Source organism: Lissotriton vulgaris, chromosome 3_1 (genome assembly GCF_964263255.1).
Source record: "Lissotriton vulgaris chromosome 3_1, aLisVul1.2, whole genome shotgun sequence".
NCBI lineage: Eukaryota > Metazoa > Chordata > Amphibia > Caudata > Salamandridae > Lissotriton > Lissotriton vulgaris.
The window spans coordinates 336262245-336280918 of record NC_141689.1 but is presented as its reverse complement, the minus strand read 5'-3'; the positions used below and the strand labels follow the sequence as shown (position 1 = coordinate 336280918).

General features: G+C 46.4%; 1 protein-coding gene across 2 annotated transcripts in view; it reads right to left on the bottom strand.

Moving 5' to 3' along the window:
• Nucleotides 1–18674, bottom strand: part of NIPBL (NIPBL cohesin loading factor) — a 1086041-nt gene that overhangs the window by 428082 nt on the left and 639285 nt on the right. For both annotated transcript variants that reach the window (XM_086960544.1, XM_086960543.1), the window contains exon 22: nucleotides 7430–7528. In XM_086960544.1, coding sequence (XP_086816670.1) covers nucleotides 7430–7528 — 99 coding nt within the window. The remainder of the gene's footprint in view (nucleotides 1–7429; nucleotides 7529–18674) is intronic.

The following is an 18674-nucleotide window of genomic DNA, read 5'->3' as shown; positions in this document are numbered from 1 at the left end:
GATGGAAGGAATGCCTTTAGTGCAATTTGGATTGCCCGCAGCTCCAGAAGGTTGATATGGAGCCGGGACTCGGCCAGAGACCAGAGGCCTCTGATCTCAGCCTCTCCACGTGGCCCCCCCAGCCCTGGAGGGATGCATCCGTCACCACTACATGCTTCGGTTGGGGTAGGGAGAGAGATCTGCCACTGACCCAATCGCGGTTCGTGAGCCACCACTGCAACTCACTCGCAGTGCCCTCTGAGATCAGGAGGTGGTCGGACAGGTTGCCCTGATGCTGTGCCCACTGAAACTTCAGGTCCCACTGCAGAGCCCTCATCCGCCACTTGGCGTGATGCACCAGAAGGATTCAGGAGGCCATCCGCTCCAGGAGCCGCAGCGTCAACCTGACCGAAACTCTGGATAAAGGCTGAAAGATCGGAATCAGAGCCTGAATATCCCGAAGCTGCTGTTCGGGGGGGAAAACCCGAAACTGCGCTGAGTCCAGAACCGCTCCGATGAAAAGGAGCTTCTGAGAGGGGCACAGGTGTGACTTCGGCATGTTGATGGAGAACCCCTGCGAGTGCAGGAGGTCGGCCGTAGTCTGGAGGTGGGAGACTACTGTCTGGGGCGAGCCCGCCTTCAACAACCAGTCGTCAAGATAAGGGAAGAATGAAACCCCTGATCTGCGCAGATGAGCTGCGACCACCGCCATCACTTTCATGAACACCCGAGGTGCGCTGGTAAGGCCGAAGGGGAGCACGGTAAACAAAGTGCTCATGGCCTACCGTGAACCGCAGGTAGCGCCGGTGGGCCGGCAGGATGGGGATGTGGAAATACGTGTCCTGCAAGTCCAACGCTACCATCCAGTCTTCTGGGTCCAGGAACTGAGCCAAAGTCAGCATCTTGAACTTCTCCTTCCGGAGGAAGCCGTTGACGCTCCTTAGGTCCAAGATAGGGCGTAGGCCTCCTTTGCCCTTCTTGGGTACCAGAAAGTAGTGGGAATAGCAACCACGTCCTACTTCTGGCACAGGAACTTGCCAAGAGGGCCATAACTTCCTCCTGCAGAAGTTTCAAGTGATCCCCGACATGCGGTGGTAATGCGGTGGCATGGCTGGAGTGGTCGCCTCCAAGAGGAGGGAGTAGCCCCTTCAGACTATTTGCAGCACCCACCTGTCCGACGTGATGGTGCGCCAGTGGAGGTGGTGATGGCGGACCCTGCCCTCCACTGGCATTGAATGCGCCTCAAATGGCGGACTAGGAAGGCTTAGAGGCAGATGCTGCGGGAGCGGATGTGGACTGACCCTGCCGTTGTCCCCGGCACTGCCACGGCGGTTACCAAGTCCGCGTTGGGACTGGTTCTGCGGCCTGTGGCTGGCTGAACGTATGGGTGCACCCCTTCCTTGGCCACGAAAGGGGCAAAAAGCGGAAGTTTGCTGGCACTGGCCTAGACCCAAGGAATTGGCCGTAGCCCTGGAGTCCTTGAAACGTTCCAGGCACTGTCCGCTTTGTCGCCAAAAAGGTGACTGCCACCGAAGGGCATGTCCATGAGCGAAGCCTGGACATCCCCCCAAAAGCCATTTTTTCTGTCCAGAAGGACTGCTGTATCACAATCCTGGTAATTTACAAGACCCTGAAAGGGGTTCCAAGAGGGTGCCTAGGATTGTGAGTGAAATGTGGGCCCTCCCAACTACCAAAGACTTCCCAGACATTAGACCTACCAAAGATCTCCACACGCAGTTACGCAATCTAAGTCTCAGGCTTACCCTTAGCCATCTTCCTCTTTATCCAGGTGTCATGGCCCGTGGTGCTATCCTCGACAGTCGAAATGTGCCACTAAGCCTTGTCCAATATATTGCCATGAAAGGGGAGGCTAGGCATGTCAAAGTATAGACTTTGATTGCGTGTCTATTTTCAGTTTGCATTTGAGTCTCAGTCATTGCTGTCACCTCAACTATTCCTGGACTTAGCATCTCTAGTCACAAACTTCATTGTTGCCAAATATTTGGACTTTCTCTTTGCGCCACAGTTGGAGTTTGGCAGGATACAGTATAGCGTATTTGATGTTTTATGATTTTAGCCTCAACAAACTCATCTTGGGCCTCCTGAACCACTGCTGAGAAATTAGGAATATGAACAGTATTAGCCTAGTGTATAAGAGGAGCCATTTTTTCTGTCCAGAAGGACTGCTGTATCACAATCCTGGTAATTTACAAGACCCTGAAAGGGGTTCCAAGAGGGTGCCTAGGATTGTGAGTGAATTGTGGGCCCTCCCAACTACCAAAGACTTCCCAGACATTAGACCTACCAAAGATCTCCACACGCAGTTACGCAATCTAAGTCTCAGGCTTACCCTTAGCCATCTTCCTCTTCATCCAGGTGTCATGGCCCGTGGTGCTATCCTCGACAGTCGAAATGTGCCACTAAGCCTTGTCCAATATATTGCCATGAAAGGGGCTCCAAGAGGGTGCCTAGGAGCGAATGATTGGTGGGACCTTTCAACTACCAAAGAATTCCATGAAATTAGACCTACCTAAGAGGTCCGCAAGCAGTTACTAAATGGAAGTCTCAGGCTCCCTCTTCATCCGTGTGTCATGGCCCGTAGCGCTATCCTCGACAGTCGAAATGCGCCACTAAGCCTTATCCAATCTATTGCCATGATTATCAAGGCAATCTTTGAGGAGATCCATGTGTGCTGTTGAGTGATTAATTTTAGAGTCAACTGCCCCAGGCTGTTTTTTTCCCCAGTAGAATTGTTTAGAGTTTGTGATCAGGTCTGTGTGGCAATTCCGCAGTATACTGTGGTGCGAGTAGGATGCTGGGCCTGGAGCACGATGTGGAGGCCTGATTGTGCTCGCATGTGAGTCTACTGTACCCGGTATCATGTTTACCCATATCACCAATGTAAAAGGTGCTTGGTAGAAGACTACAGGGGTCTCAAGGCGAACAAGTCAGTGCCACAGAGGCCAATGAATAGGTGCTCAGACAGAGTGTCGGAAGCCAGCTCTGTATATACTATAATATTAATGCTCTCCTTTATGGTAGTGTAGGCGAGCAGTTAGGCCTATCAGAGGGCAATGCTAATCATTTGTTGTACACAGACAGACCAGAAATTATTACACACACTCAATGACTAAATCCGACACCAATGGTTTGTAAAAATATGACTTATAGTAGTTTTTTTTATAGAACCAAAGCTGCTTTGTTGAAGTAAAATAAGTTTTGCAATATCACTTTTTCTATGTAAAAGTGGGCACAATCCTCCGGGTGCAGGGGTGTTCTTTGGCATCGGAAATCAGTTTACGGGTGCAGGTCACAGAGAGGGGGGTTGTCATGCAGAGGATGCAGGCTCCGACGTGGAGTCTGGTAGAGGTCAACCCATGGTGGACACTTGCTCTCAATCTCTGGAGAACCTTTGCTGGACCGGTGGGCCAATGGAACTCGGGCCGTGGAGTGCAGAGGTAGTAGGTTTCTCAGTTACACCGGCAGAGCACTTTGTCTTTAAAATTGTTTTTCTTCTGGAAAGGTCCACTGTCCACAGGAGATTAGGAGCATTTTTAGAAGGCAGGCAGTCCTCCCAGGGCACTGGAGGTAACTGGACCGCATGACAAGTTGCTGTTGTTTAGCAGTGTCTTTGAGGGTTGCAGACAGGCTGGTAAGGAGTAGTTGATGTCTTCAGTCTTTGCTGCTGCACGACTCCTTTTCCTCTTCTTCGGGGGTCATCGGTAATTTGAGGATTAAGGTTCAGGGGTGCCCCTAAATACTCAAATTAGGGGAGGCCTCTACAGAAGAATCCAGAACTCTGCGCCGACACGGCATCAAAATAATACATGTCAGCGCCGATTGTGCCTCGTCAGACACCGACTCGCCAGCCTCCAGCGCCAAAACTATGACAAGCTCTCCCTCTGAAGAAGAAGAGGTCACAGGGGCAGACGAGGCAATCTTCCGGTGCCGGCTCCGCCTCATCCAGAGCGTGTTCCAAGTCCGGAGAAAGGAGTGGAGGCGGAGCCCAGGAAGTGAGCATCCGGCGCCGACCCCAGCTCAGGACAGGCAGCTGCCTGCCCGGAAGGCTGGGGTGTGCTCAAGTCAGAGCTATGAGCAGGGGCAAAAACCTGCGGCACCACATGAAACCCTGCGGCACAACATGAAACCCTGCGGCACAACATGAAACCCCACGGGGCTATGCAGCGTGGCAGAGGTACCATGGGTCGAAGAGGGGGACCCAGGTGGGCCGCACGCTAACGACCCTATATCGAGCCTAGATGGGGACCCACCCGGGCCGTGCCCTAACGACACCACATCTCCGGCATTCCTGGGAGGCAAAGGCTCAACTGGCGCCAGGGGCGAACCCACCGGCGAGTCCGTCGGGACCCCACAAGAAGCGGAGGTCCCGAGGACACCCCAGGAACGGGAGAGGACCCAAGGGAGGCCTTCAAGGCCCGAGTCGCCCCCCACAACCGGAAAGGGCAGATAGAGAGGAGGAGGGGGGGGAATCAACCGTCTGGAGCGCACGTTCGGAAAGTTCCGGGACAACAGAAGAAGGTGAGGTCGATGACCTAGGCAACAAGCGCCTCGACTTACCAAGTGGAGAACGACGGCCTCAGACCCAAGAGGGCGATCGACGACGAGACGATTCCGACCGGGACAGCCGTGTAGAGAGAAGCTTCATACGGTGCTCCCGCCGAGACTCCGGTTTCAGATGTCGGTAGGCTTGACAGTCCGTGAAGTCATGGTGCTCGCCCAGACACCACATACAAATAAGATGCGGGTCTGTCGCGGACATTTGCTGCGAACAAGAAGGACAAGATTTGAAGCCCGAAGGCATCGCACACTGTTCCCCGCCGGGAAGACTTATATGACCTCGTTGACGTCACGCACGAGGAGGGCATTAGGGCAGGGTCGTGTGGCGCCGTCCCCCCGGCACGCAGAGGTGCTGCTGCAAAAAAAAAATTTGGGATCCAGTCTCATGCCTGAGGATATTCTAAGTTAAGGAATCTGCGGCTAGAGGTCTTAATCAGATATGCAGTAATAATAACAATTACGATAATGAGGCAAATTCCTAAGCTGCCGGGCAGTTGAATATTCATTGAGTCAGTTGACCATTCCAGCCCGCTGTTGTTCTGGTGGTCTATATACAAAGCAGCATCAATATACTGCATACGTAGCCGACTATGCACCTCACTGTTGTCCTCCTCAGTGAGATTATAGCCTGACACCTACACCTTTAGTGTCAGAATCCAAGCAGAATTAGAGTCTATAAGAAGGTTAATTTTTCGTACCTGGAACAAATTGTGACTGGGGCTACACAATCTTAAAAGGTTGCCCTTTAACTGTCAGAGAAGAATGTGTTTATTTAACAAGCAACTCTGAATCTAAGGAGGAGTCAGTTCAGAGCGGCGTTGAGTCAGGTGCTCCGTCCTTGGAACAAATCTTGTAGATGACACTGAGGCACTGATTTGACCAAAGCTGTACTAATTGGTGGTAGCAGTACAGACAGTATCTTGGTAGAAAGCGATGCACCCAAGGACTGTGAAAGTCATTTATATATTTCCATGCCTGATTGCAGTCTGAAAAGCACTTCATGGCAGCAACGGAAGCTCCAGTTGCAGCACAGGCTTCGAAAATCACACAAGGCAACATAATCAAGGAAAGGTGAGCTTTTCCTCAAATTGTTCCCTGTTCAATTTTTTCTTTTAATAAGGCTTTTTGTGTGTGTGTGTTGGGGAGGGGGGGGGGGGAGTAAATCGTTTCATCTTTCATGGTCTGAAATAACTTCTCTGGAATATAACAAGAGTACGAAGTGTATCTCCTGTGGACTTTCCCTAAGTAAAGTTTGTAGGACTGTGATCTTTAATTTTTACTCTGCCTTCAGAGATCGTATGGAGGAAAGATGGTCTCTACTGATGAAGAAGCTAGGAGTTAGTGAAAAAGAGTGTACTGCTCAATTTTCATGTAATTAACTTGAAAACCCAAGATAGAGAGCTTCAGACCAATGTCTGACAGGTCGAGAAAGGAACTGAGGTCAGCACATTGGGTGGAGCTTTCTGTTGAATCATAACAAGCAGATTGAAGGAGCCAGAACTGGAGCAACTCGGGAGCTACTAGGTTATGGATGGGGAGCTAGTGCTGTATGAGAATTTTCGGCTGCCTGGAAGGGATTATAGAGATGAGCCATCAGTAGGGACAAAAGTACCCATAGCAAACCTGCAAACAAGAACTTATGATCGTCCTTTGTTCTGTTCTACCCATCACTGCACTACGATTGGTTATTTGTGCTCCTACAAGGCCATCGCACTAGTGTCCACCTCTACAGTGTCTAGTCTTTAACTCCTCCAATCACATACCTGCCAATACCACCGATTCAATTAGCCAGTTCTATACCTGTGCAAATTGAACCTAAAGTATGAATGGCATGGACAAACAATTGACATTTTGGGGTTCAGCCGCTCCCCCGGTACACCACTCACTCAACAGTCCTACAATGTTTTATGCCTCAAAGTCAAATTTCTTTCACTTGGAAAGCGGACTTCTTTACTACATTGCTCCTGGCTACCATTAGTCTAAAGGCCTACTATATTTTATCGTATTTATTCAAATAAACATCCCCAAATACATGTAAAATATCTAACTTGTGAATCAAATTAGATCCCATTTCAGAAACTCAGATTAAGGCGTTTCAATCTTGCCCTCGAACTGACTTATTTTAACACACACCCATATAGATTGAGTAAATGCCCTCATTTCTTTTCATTTTCAAGACTGCGCATGCCTCCAATAGTAAATCATTTTGTGCAGTATATCCTACACAGTATTTTAAGCTGTACCAGGCTCAACTATGATTGTGTCACAACCTTCCTAAAACAAGCCAGCACATATTCCAGTCCTCATATTAATTTTTTTCGATCATGTGCACAACATTATCTGCTGTGTTTACAATCAGAGATTTGCTTATACATGTTACTAGTTGTAGTTGATCTTATGCATTATCAACACATCTTGAAAGACCATGGAACTGACTTCACAATATTATTGAGAACTACCTCCTTTCAGCAAAATGCCACTATCACATTGCACGTTAAACTGTCAAGAGACTAACCATGCTGTACCTCTTCTGGTAAACAACTGATACACATTTTTAAATGATGGTCTAAAACAGATTGAGCTACTGATTGCCTGTGAGTCAAGAAAACTGCATTTTGCTCCTACACTTTTATTTATGTTCTTATAAACCCTTTACAATTAAAATTATTTGTTGTGTAAGCAGTAGATTCATGTCCCCCCAAATGGTGAGATTCATCATCACACAAGTTTAAGTAAAATAAGGGGTACTCTATTTATTTTCTATACTGCACAGTAAAAGCTCTACTTGCTGCCTTTCAGAAACGAAAATAAATACCCTATACAATTAACAAAAAATATCAAAAGCAAACAAATCTCAAGTAAAACTCCTTACCACATCTGTGATGTTTAGTATCTTTCTCGTCATTGCTTCTTTATCATTTTGTGGTGTTGGCGTAAACCAGAGCTTTTGGAATGTTTCATTTACCAATTTCTGGAAGAAAAAATATAGTTGTGTACAAAATGTTTAATTGTTCTTATTTTACGGTTAGGATTTTCACATGAAAAGATATTTACAAGGAGTTTAGAATGTTTTGCAGTTGAATCTCCCCCTCACTTTTTTCCTGTGGATCTCCACAGTACTGGACATGCTAAAATATAGCTGACTGCCAAAGTTTCAAGCGAATGCGTCCAAAAAGCCAAAAGGTTACAATAGGCAAACCACAAAAAAGCCTTTTCAATTGAAATCCTATCTGAACCATAACCAGAAACTGGTGACCTGCACAGTGCTGTATATATGAAAAAGTTACTTACCTTTGATAACTATCTTTCTTGTGGAATCTCTACCTACTGGCAGATTTCACCTTTGAAGATCGCAGGTGAGAGACTGGATCCTCCAAACCTCTGAAGTAGCTCTCTAGAGCGGCAGGGCACACAGACTCGGAGTCAACCGCAGGATTAGCACCGCAATGACATTATTGGAGGTACAAAGTGCCCTGTCTGCGCTTGGCCATCAGTTTTACTCTTTTTTTTGTAGCAGATTAGTTTGCGAAGGGGAGAGAATGCTTATATTACTGTTGGGATGGGAATGTTCCCTGTGTGATGTACAGTTGTGTTTCCTCTGCCTGTGTGGTCAAAATGCATAGCCTGTGGCCAGGTCCTGCATCCAATCAATTACAGATAGTCCACCCCATTTTGCTTTGGTTTTATTTGTGTGCACATATTTTTTTCTTTTTTGAAGGTTCATTTAGCAGATCACATTTACATTATGCGCTGTTTCTAGCCTTGCATTTTTTATATTTATCTGTAACAATTTTGTTAGACTTTTTGTGTGGTCTACATTTTCTAAAATCTGCAAAGAAGGCTTTGTGGTATTTCTTTTTACCCCTAAAACTTGTACAGGGTACAGTAATAAATCATTTACAGGGGACAGCGAGATAGAGCATTCTCCATTTTGCTCTAATAACCAATGACTTTTCGCACAATTTGTTTATACAGCCATTATATTTTCCTATAGAAAAATTATTGATTAAATCTTGGATATTGTAACTATAGATTTTGGGTTGTGCATATGTATCTATTTCACACCAGAGTGAGTATCAACTTACCACAGATTTCTCCTTGGTTACATAATATGGACTTCACTCCAGGTTGCCAGGATAAAGATTCGAAGTCCTCTTAGGACTCACCTGCAGCAACACCAGGAGATTTTTATGATAACATATAGACCAGAACCCTGGCCTTATGTGTACAATAATGGCAAATAGGCTAAACTAACGAAGTAGAAAAAATCAGATGTTTAACTGGACAGTTAAACATCGAGGTAAGACCTCACACGAGGAATCTCTATTTTTCCGACACTACCCGTGTTTAAAAACTTAAAGATTATTGCACTTGCTGTATTTTCTCCCACTCTTCCCAGGTTTGCAACACACTCACCCTAAATAGAGGTATGAACAATATTTGTTATTGTTTTTTGTTTGCCCTGTTTAACTTTACGTAGAGATGCTATAATTTCGACTATGCATACACGTAGTCATTTTAAAAGCGCTAATGTTGACCTGACTAATCCTAAAAAGTGTAATCTGTTGGTTACTTGTGAAATGAATTGATAACTGTGACCGCTCTTTCTCTATTTTGCCTCCCTTGTTTAATTCGCCACGAGTGTTTCTATGAATAGTGTTTCTTTTAAAATGTACCGTAAAGTAATATGCGTGTGAAATGAATACACCCAGTAAGCATAAAATTCAGTATGCCTTGACCACTATAATTAAAGCCAGGTAATGACCCGTTTTCGTCCTTAGGTGGTGAATGCTGAACCACAGTGGGTAAGACAACTAAGTTCTTAGTTACCCATCTACTTCACAAATAGTGAAAGTATTTTATCTTGTTTGTGTGTTTTCCTGTCATGACGAAGGCTCCATAGACCTATGGGCCCAGTGAGCTGAAACATGTCGACGTATTCCACTAAAGTGATATGCTGAGGACCCTTAACCCAGTCCCAAGAGCATACCCATTCATTATTTTACTATAGTTGTCCAACGACGCGAATAAAGATTCGTTTTTTTGATTGGAGACTATTTTTACCTTTCATGACAACTTACCAGTGGGGTAAAACCTTTTTCTCTGGATACTGCCACGATACAAAGAGAAACACGGGGGGAGGGTCTTCAGGGACAGTTTAATGACCCCAAAATGCTACTGTCCCATAGAACAGTTATAACAAAAGGGTAGCACGGAGTCAGAAAGAAACTAAGTAAAACCCTAATGGTGCCTCAGAGGAACAACAAACATAAACTACTAATATTTAGAAAGAAAACAACGATGGGACCACTCAGCTCTTTAGGAGAAAATTCCCATCAGTCACCATTCGATACCGCCCTTCATCATCTGGGAGTTATCACCATCAGAGACCAAAGGTACTCTCAGTGGACTGGTCAGATGTTAAGACCTAATCTCACCTGTGTAAAACTATGATGAGGGGGGGAAAAACTCAAAGAAAAGTACTGTGGTGACTGAAAGCAGTGCTAGAACTAGTGAGGTGCAGTGTGCAGGGGTGAAAATGTGAAAATGTAAAATTAGGTAGGGAAGTGAAAAAGGATTATTTATTAGAGAATCACTTCGCTCCTAAAAATAAAAACACGAGTGGCGGTATCGAATGGTGACTGATGGGAATTTTCTCCTAAAGAGCTGAGTGGTCACATCGTTGTTTTCTTTCTAAATATTAGTAGTTTATGTTTGTTCAAAGTGAAAGTCAATTTTATTGTATAAAATTATTAAAAATCATTACAAAAATGCATATTGACCATCATAGGAAATAAAACACTTTTTAAAAAAAAATCTTTAGCAGTTAAAACGGTTTGTCAAGTGGCAAAGTAAGTGTCAATATTTCAGTTTGGAGGTATAGTTCCATGGTCAGCTTGCTGTAAGAGAGATTCGGCTTTCATCATAAATTTGACCCCCCTGCAGGCCAACATAGGACATGATCCATCTAGCCATCGAATTACAGCTTGCCTGCAAGTCTGAATGTTCAATTTGTTAAAAATGTTCTTTAAAAGACGTCTCCTCAGGTCCCTAAGTGCCGGACACACACATAGTAAGTGCGTTAGGGTTTCATTTCGGTATCCACATAGACGACAATGGGGGTCAGTATGACAATTTTTCCAGGCTGGTAGCAAGTCCTTTGAGAACTGTAGACCTAGTCGGTGTTTTATATATCTTTGTTTTAACAAACTGTTAAAGTGACTTTCTAAGTAGGTCTGTGGTTTTATCCAGGAATATGAATTAATCACAGTCCACCGTGTCGTCTTTTTGCGATATTTATCTTGTCTTCGAGGTAGGATTCCCATTTTACCGCATTGTTTACAATTTTGTCAAAGGTGGATCTATCTGGCTTCGTGTCCCAAGTTTCTTCAATTCCTATGCAATTTAGGGATTGAGACAGGTAACCTCCCCAACTGTTTGAAACTTGCTGTTTCTGCTGGGTTTCGATTTCTTTCCAGCACAGATTGTCCAATGAGTTGGCTTCCGACAAACGTATTTTATGGCAGAGTTTCACAAAGGTTCCCATACTGCGAAACTTCTGATTTAGAAGGCCAAATTCTAGACGGACCTGTGCCGGAGCCGACGAATTTGGTAGGTTTAGGACTGCCTTGTATACCTTTGTTTGTAGGCTGTTTAGCAGCCCTGCTTCTTTGCCACACCAGGTGGCCAATGCGTATGACAAGGTTGGTAAGGTTTGAGCTTTTATTACTTTCAGCAGGTGTGTATAATTTGGACAACTTAGTTTCTTTTGTAGTTGCCGGTATGCGTAGATCAAAGACTGTGTTTTTGCTTTTAGCTCGGTTTTATGTTCTTTGTTCGTCGGACCTCGCCCCAGTTTCAACCCTAAGTATTTGTATGATGTTTCCTCCTTTATTGGAGAACTATTTGCATACCATTTGAATATTTGCTTTTTTGGGTCCACAATGCGAACAACTTTAGTTTTATCTTTATTCAGTTCTAGGCTTTCGTGCTCCAAATAAGTTGTCAAGTTGTTGATCGATCTTTGCAACCCTATCGGTGTTTGGCTCAGAACAACAATATCATCTGCATGCTGCAGGAAGGGGATAGGGATTTTTGACATGTGGGGTGGATGGCATTCCCCGATCTCCATGTGGTTGACTATATCTGCCATGTACAGGTTGAATAAACTTGGGGCCAGTACGCAGCCTGGTTTTAGGCCCTGTTGAGTTCTTATTTCGGGCGTTACGCTGCTACCGTCTCCCAGTTTTACTCGAGCCCAGGTGTTGCTGTGCAGGACTATAATAGCCTCCAATAACTTCTTCGGGATACCCCATGATCTTAATTTTTCCCATAGCCGGGCTCTGTTCACTTTATCAAAGGCTGCTCGCAGGTCTATAAAGCAAGCATACAGTCTTGTTCCCTTTTTTGCAGCTTTTTCTTTCAAGAGCGCCAGGGTTGTCAAGTTTGTCAGAGTACCGGAAACCAGTTTGGAACATCGGTATTATGTTCGTATCTTCCATCCAGTCCTGGAGGAGTGATAATAGGCATGATCCATATAGTTTTGCCTCGACATCCATTAGTGATATCAGCCTGTAATTCCCTGGCTCGTTGTGGTCACCTTGTTTAAAAATGGGGTGAATTATGCTCCCGGTCCAGGATCTTGGTGGTTTGTTCTGATTGTAGATTGCATTAAAGAGTGGAGTTAAATATTCTGCCCAAAATTCAGGTGAATATTTAAAGATAGCATTTGGAAGCCCGTTTGGACCCGCCGCACCCTCTTTTTTCAGGCGAGTTATCTTATCTTTGAGCTGGGCTGTTGTTACTAGGGTGTCGGTCACAGCATTCGGTAGATTTTCTGATTTGCTGAGCTGTGAGTGTTCAGGATTGTTATAATTTCCACTACCCATCGATTGCTTTAGCTTGTCTCCTAGTGCATTATCTTGTTTTCCTGTCAAGTTTCCTGCATGTTCGCTGTTTCTAATGCATACTTTGCACTCCAATTTACAGTATCTTTTCTTACCTCCCGACCTGTCGCTGAACATCTTTTCGACATGCTGGGTCCATATACTTTCTCCGATACCCGCCTCCTGTTTTAGGGTGTTCCCCCTTGTCAGTTTGTTGATAATACCCCAAAATGATCTGGCATTTTTGTGTTTGCTAGCGATTAGTAGGTTAGTCCACATTTCCTCTTGGTACAGTGTTTTTGCGCTACTCAGCATGATCTTATATTTCTTCCGCATAGCTTTCAATTCCGATTTGTTAGTTTATGTTTGTTGTTCCTCTACTGCCACGATACACCAGAGATTGCCTCGGGCGAGGCTGGCAAAGCACAAGTTGTCTAACCCTATGACTATTGCCACAACGCCAGTGTGGGGCGGAGAATAAGATAAACCGCTACTTCGATATACACGGCGTTTATGAGGGTTTTACAATATATATCTCCTGGCAAAGTGGTTACAAGTGTCCTATCCACGTTTGATTAACTTTGATATGTTCTGGGGAACTGATAGGACATTCATTCCTCTTCCCTCCTTTTGATAAACACGTTTAACTGGACAGGTCAAAGTCAGAAAATCATCAGCGAAACAAAATTTAACAGCCAGTGAATCTTTATTAAATAACCTACCCTGTAAATATAGGGTGGCTGAAACGGGTTCATATATGCACTGAACAATTTAGTGGCAGTTACTCATTATAGACTAGATAAACTCGAAAGGATTTGCGCACTGTCCAGCAAATATACCAACAATAAGGGTCGACAGCTCTTAGAACCATGTAATTTGTCAGCGATCCTCCATGGGACACAATTTTGTGGACCCAACTATTCAGGAATATCCACATCTGGTACGGAAGTTATTCTGTAGTTAGATAATATCTGCCAGAAAGAGCGTTACAGAAGGTAACTTGTTTTTCTGATAGATACTTCTAACTGCAGATTCATCACCTTGTAAATGGATCCTAAAGTACGAGTTACTTACCCTCGTTAACAATGTATCTGGTAGAGACATAGTCTAGCCACAGATTCCTCAACTTAGAATATCCCCAGCCGTCAGATTTGATCCAGAATTTTTTTTGCACCAGCAGCTGTGCGCACCAGGGGACAGAGCCTCACGACCCCACCCTGAAGTCGTCCACAGACTTTACGTCAGCGAGGTCATATAAGGACATCCCGGCTTGCTGATGTCCGTTTTCTTCAGAGAAACTTTTCTGCGGCACAACGCGGAGCCACCAACAAAACTGAAAGTATGGGAACAGTGTGCTAAGGATGTAAATTTGTAAAAGAAAGAAGGAGGATGGTGCAAAACACCATCATAAAAGACAGTCTTAGACACTGTCTCCATGCAAGTGAAGAAGGGCAGAGCAAGCTCTGACAAAGAGCCCCGCAAAGCGAAGCATGGTCCCTCCCTACAGGCTAAGTAATAAGAGAAGAATATCTCAACAGACAAAGGTAGATTGTTATTACCACGTAGAAATGTGCCGGCACAGGAAGAACAACAGTCTACTGCGAGAAGGTATGAAAAAAATATCACCTCCCCTATAGAAAGAGGGAGGCCGAAACAAAGCCCAGAAGATCCCCAAGTAGGCAACTATAGAGGAGACAATAGCCTTCGTCCATGGAGAAGAAGGCAAGAGGAAGGGAAAGCAACAGGAGAAGCAGTTCCTGATGATGGGGAATCAAAAGGCACCGTTTTACAGGAAAGAAGCCACCTGGAGGGAGGATATGACAATTTTTAAAAAGGGTGAGCACCCTGTAAGAAAATCAATGGCAATTGAAAGGAGGCAAAGTGGGGAAGCCCACTTGGCAAGGTCCTCGCAGAACGGGGAGGATGGTTGGGCGTTAAGGAATCAGCGGCTAGACAACGTCTCTACCAGATACATTGTTACCAAAGGTAAGTAACTCGTACATCTAATAGAGACATGTAGCCGCAGATTCCTTAACTTAGAATAGATACCACAGCCTTACCTCAAGGGGGGAAGAGGGTCTGTGACAGAACAACAGAAAGTACCTCAAGCACTGAGCAGACAACAGAGTGATGGACTATGGGGAAGGCTGTGGCGGAACAGCGAGACAGCCATCCAAGTAGCTCGAAGAGCAAAAGACAAGGCATCCCAAACTGCCAGAATGGCGACACCATACATGTATGAGTATGAGATGCATAAACAGCACTAGCCATATCCTAGAACAGAAGAGAGAGTCCAGAATGAAGGAGGAAGGAGGACTACTCCCACCTCATTGGTGCAGGAAGTGGACACCAACGAAAGCTAGAGGGTAACATCAAGAAATGTAACAAGAGCCTACCAGGCTAGCCCACACAAGGGAGGCCGGAGAGGCCACAACCAGGAAGCTAAGGGCAAGAGGCAGGAACTGAGCAACATCTTAGAAGTACAGGCGGGAACAAAAGACACACCCAGTGCATACCTAGTCACCAAAAGGGGTGACAGGGGCGAACAGCATCACTCGGACGCACGCTGAAGCGGACCACAACTAAAACATGCACAGAGCAGACAGCCACAGAGGCAACAAGGTGGCAAAGCTAAAATAAGCATGGAACTGCCCAACAGACAGCTTGAAGGCAGAGGAGAGAACTCTCCCACGAAATACAGATAAGCAGGGTGCAACACCTGGGACTACCTGCATCAGAGGAGCTGTCCCGCAGGCACAGGGACAGAGTACGGTGACACCAAGTGAAAAGACACATCCGAAGGGAGTGGCCACAGAGGCACCGAAAGTGCCAATAGGAACACGCATAACTGTTGAGAAGAACCTCAGATCTCCAGACCACTTCCTCAGACTGTGAGGAGAAATCCACCCCCCCACGGAAGAGTGGGACTGGTTAGTATAAGAAAGTAGCATTGTGAAGCGGGGTGACCACCCCAGGGAGTGGAACGCAAGGAACCCTTAATGCCGGAGATGCAGGAAAAGGCACTGAAGTGCACTTATACATACTAGAAAAGACACCCCCGTGCAGAACGAGGCAAGCTCTAGTACAAGCACTGAATTGCTCCTTGAAACACGGAGACATAGGACCAGACTTCGCAGTAGCGACGTAGATAGGTTATCTAGCAAAAGGGGGCGAGCTATGACCATGCAACCTAGCGTACCCATGGCAGAAGGAAGTCTCGTTTTAAAGTGTGTTGAAATATATTGAAAACCCCAAAAGAGGAAGAATGAGGCACAGATGCAAGGCTCAAGCAAGGCGAGACCCATGGCGTATAGGAGATAACGCCAAAAGTCACAACACTGAACACCTTGCAACGGTAAGACAATGACGTAATTGGACGTAGAGAGCCCAAAGGGGCCTCTAAGCCTGCCTGACACATAGCAGAGCTATACAATAGCATACAGGTATCCCACTTGGGATTATGGCACACCCCAAGAACCACTGGGGAACACCTCTTAGGGCAAACCATAGTCAGACGACTGAACAAAAATAACCTGTGGAACACCTCCACAGTAGGCTTTCCGGCAGTCTAAAAAATATATAGTGCAACTGGTGGACGCTGAATAAAAGGATAACCACCCCAGAACATGTCAAATGGAGACCTGCGAAATACAGACCTATGGGGGAGGATGAATGCCCTGAAGGATGCGCTGAACAGCGGAATCGGCATGGGCATCAAACAAAAATACCCCATCAAAGGGTAGGTCAACAAGACGTTCCCGGATATTCTCCGGAAAGATGTCATCCCGCAACCAAGCATGGCGCCGTAGGGCAACCGAACCAGCCATAGCACAGCCTAAGGAATCCGCAGTATCCAAGGACGAGCGGGTTGTAAACTCCGCCAAATCACGGGCATCACAGAGAAGATGAAGGGGGTCGACACGAATACCTTCAGAAGTGGCCGATAAACTCGGCAGAGTCAGGGCAGAAGTAGCCCGAGCCAAGACACACACTGTATTTAGTGATTGAAGAGCTGCGCTAGTGGAGGCGAAAATGTTACTGCCCCACGACTCTAGCCATATGGACTCCTGGGAGGGAGGAAGCAGCAGCTGAGGCAAGGAAGGGAAAGCAGTTTGCAGGACAAAACCCTGAACGTCTGGGTGAACAAATAAGCAAACGATCATGTGGAACAGGACGTTGGCGGTGCAAGAAAGAATGAGCAACCGGATCACCAGAAGCTGGCCGAGCCCAGGTGCCCAAAAGGGCATCATAAAGAGAGGCTTAGAAGAGTAGAAGCGGCTCAACATTTCCCGAACCGCGTTGGAGGACATCCAACAGGGGGTCAACTGGCAAGGGGACCGAAAGGGGTTGCATACTCAGAACACGAGCGTCCAAGGAGACAACCTTAATGAACTCCGCACCGGCCTTGGTAGCCCTCCGAGGAGGGGACAGCAAGCCATTCGTGGGTGAGGGCTGTAAACTAAGTCTCTCACCCCAAGGAGGTTGACCAATGAACTGAGGATGTGACCAATGCCCAAAAGAAGTAAGCCCCATTGATGAATTAGGGTCCTGATGGGGCTCCTGAAGAGGGGAGTGGCCTGGGCCACAAATTCTTTGGGGGGGGGGGGGGACACGGACAGGCAAGGACATATCCGGCGTTGCCAAACTCTCCAGAAGTTTCCGGAGAAGAGTCAACAATTCGGCGTCAGGGCAGCGCCAAATCGACTTCGGTCGATGCTGGCACTGCTTCGTCTGATGCCGACTCTGCCTCGTCTGGCGCCGATTCCACGTGAACCACAACAAGCTCCGCTTCCGAAGCAGGGGACAGCACCGGAGCCGGTGAGGCAAGCCTATGGTGCAGCATCCGGCGCAGACTCAGCCTCAACTACAACAGGCTCTGGCTCCGAAGTAAGAAGCATAGTCGGACCAGGGAGGCGAGTTTACAGCGTCGACCCCGGCTCCGGACAGGCGGCCGCCTGCCCAGAAGGCCGAGGTGTGCTCGAAGCAAGGCTTTGAGCACCAGCAACCACCTGCGACGCCACACGGAGCCCCATGGGACTATGCGGTGGGGCAGGGGTGCTATGGGTCGTAGAGGGGGCCCAGCCTGGCCGCACCCTGATGACACCATATCGCCTTCGTCCCTGGAGGGAAAGGGCTCATTTGGCGCCATGAAACCGCTTACTCTGGATCTGCATTGCACGTGGAAAAGAAGGAAACTGACGTCAGCGTGCCGGGAGGGACTTATATGACCCTGCTGACGGCACGTCCATGGACGACGTCAGGGCGGGGTCGTGAGGCGCTACTGCAAAGAAATTCCAGGATCCAGTCTGACGCCTGGGGATATTCTAAGTTAAGGAATCTGTGGCTACAAGTCTCTATCAGATGCAATCCCTCCCAGGATAGTGGATCTGTGGAACAACACAGATAAAAAAGTCCTGTAGATAGAACTGTCAAAATGACCATTCTGATGAACCGGACTGACAAAGCAATACTGCTACGTGAACATGCGCACCGATGCCCACGTAGCAGCCTGATAAACATCTAGGATTGGTACTCCACACACCAACACAATGGCAGCAGCCTTCTAGCTGGTAAAATTAGCCCTTAGTACTTCTGGAGGCAGTCAATGCATAGCAGATCTTAAGATAGAGGACTATCCATGGCCCGCTTCTGTACTGCCTCATCCTTTGCCACAGTGAACCTCAAAATAGCAGATTGTCCACCTGATGTTCCTTGGTACAATCAATGTAAAAGCTCTGCGCTCTTTTGGGTCCAAGCAATGGGTCTCTTTCAAGGGATGAGGCAGAGAAAAGAGCGCCAGAAGAGATAGGTGGCTTGAAATCTCTCTTTCTTGAAGTGAAAATAATGTTTTCCACTTTCTTTCCAAATTCTTGGGGAGAAAGTGGACCTAGGTCTACCAGTTACTGATGCAACGTCTCATGCAATTACTTAATATGTGTTCCTTCATTAACAGGTTGTAAATTTCATTAAAGTCATGCACATAGTTTCCAGTTAACCAGCCACCTAGAGATTTTACCGAGTAGTCTACAAAATCAATCCAGGATTTGTTTTGGGTTTTGTGAGACCCTCTGAATCTAATTCTGTACTCCTCAGTTGTGAGCCCAAATCCCTCAATCAGAGTTCTCTTCATGAGGTCATAAACCCCAGCATCTGCCCCTGAATGGGTAAAGAGTCTGTCTATGCAGTTACCAGAATACAGTTCGCAAAGGATTTTCCCCCAGAAAGTCTTTT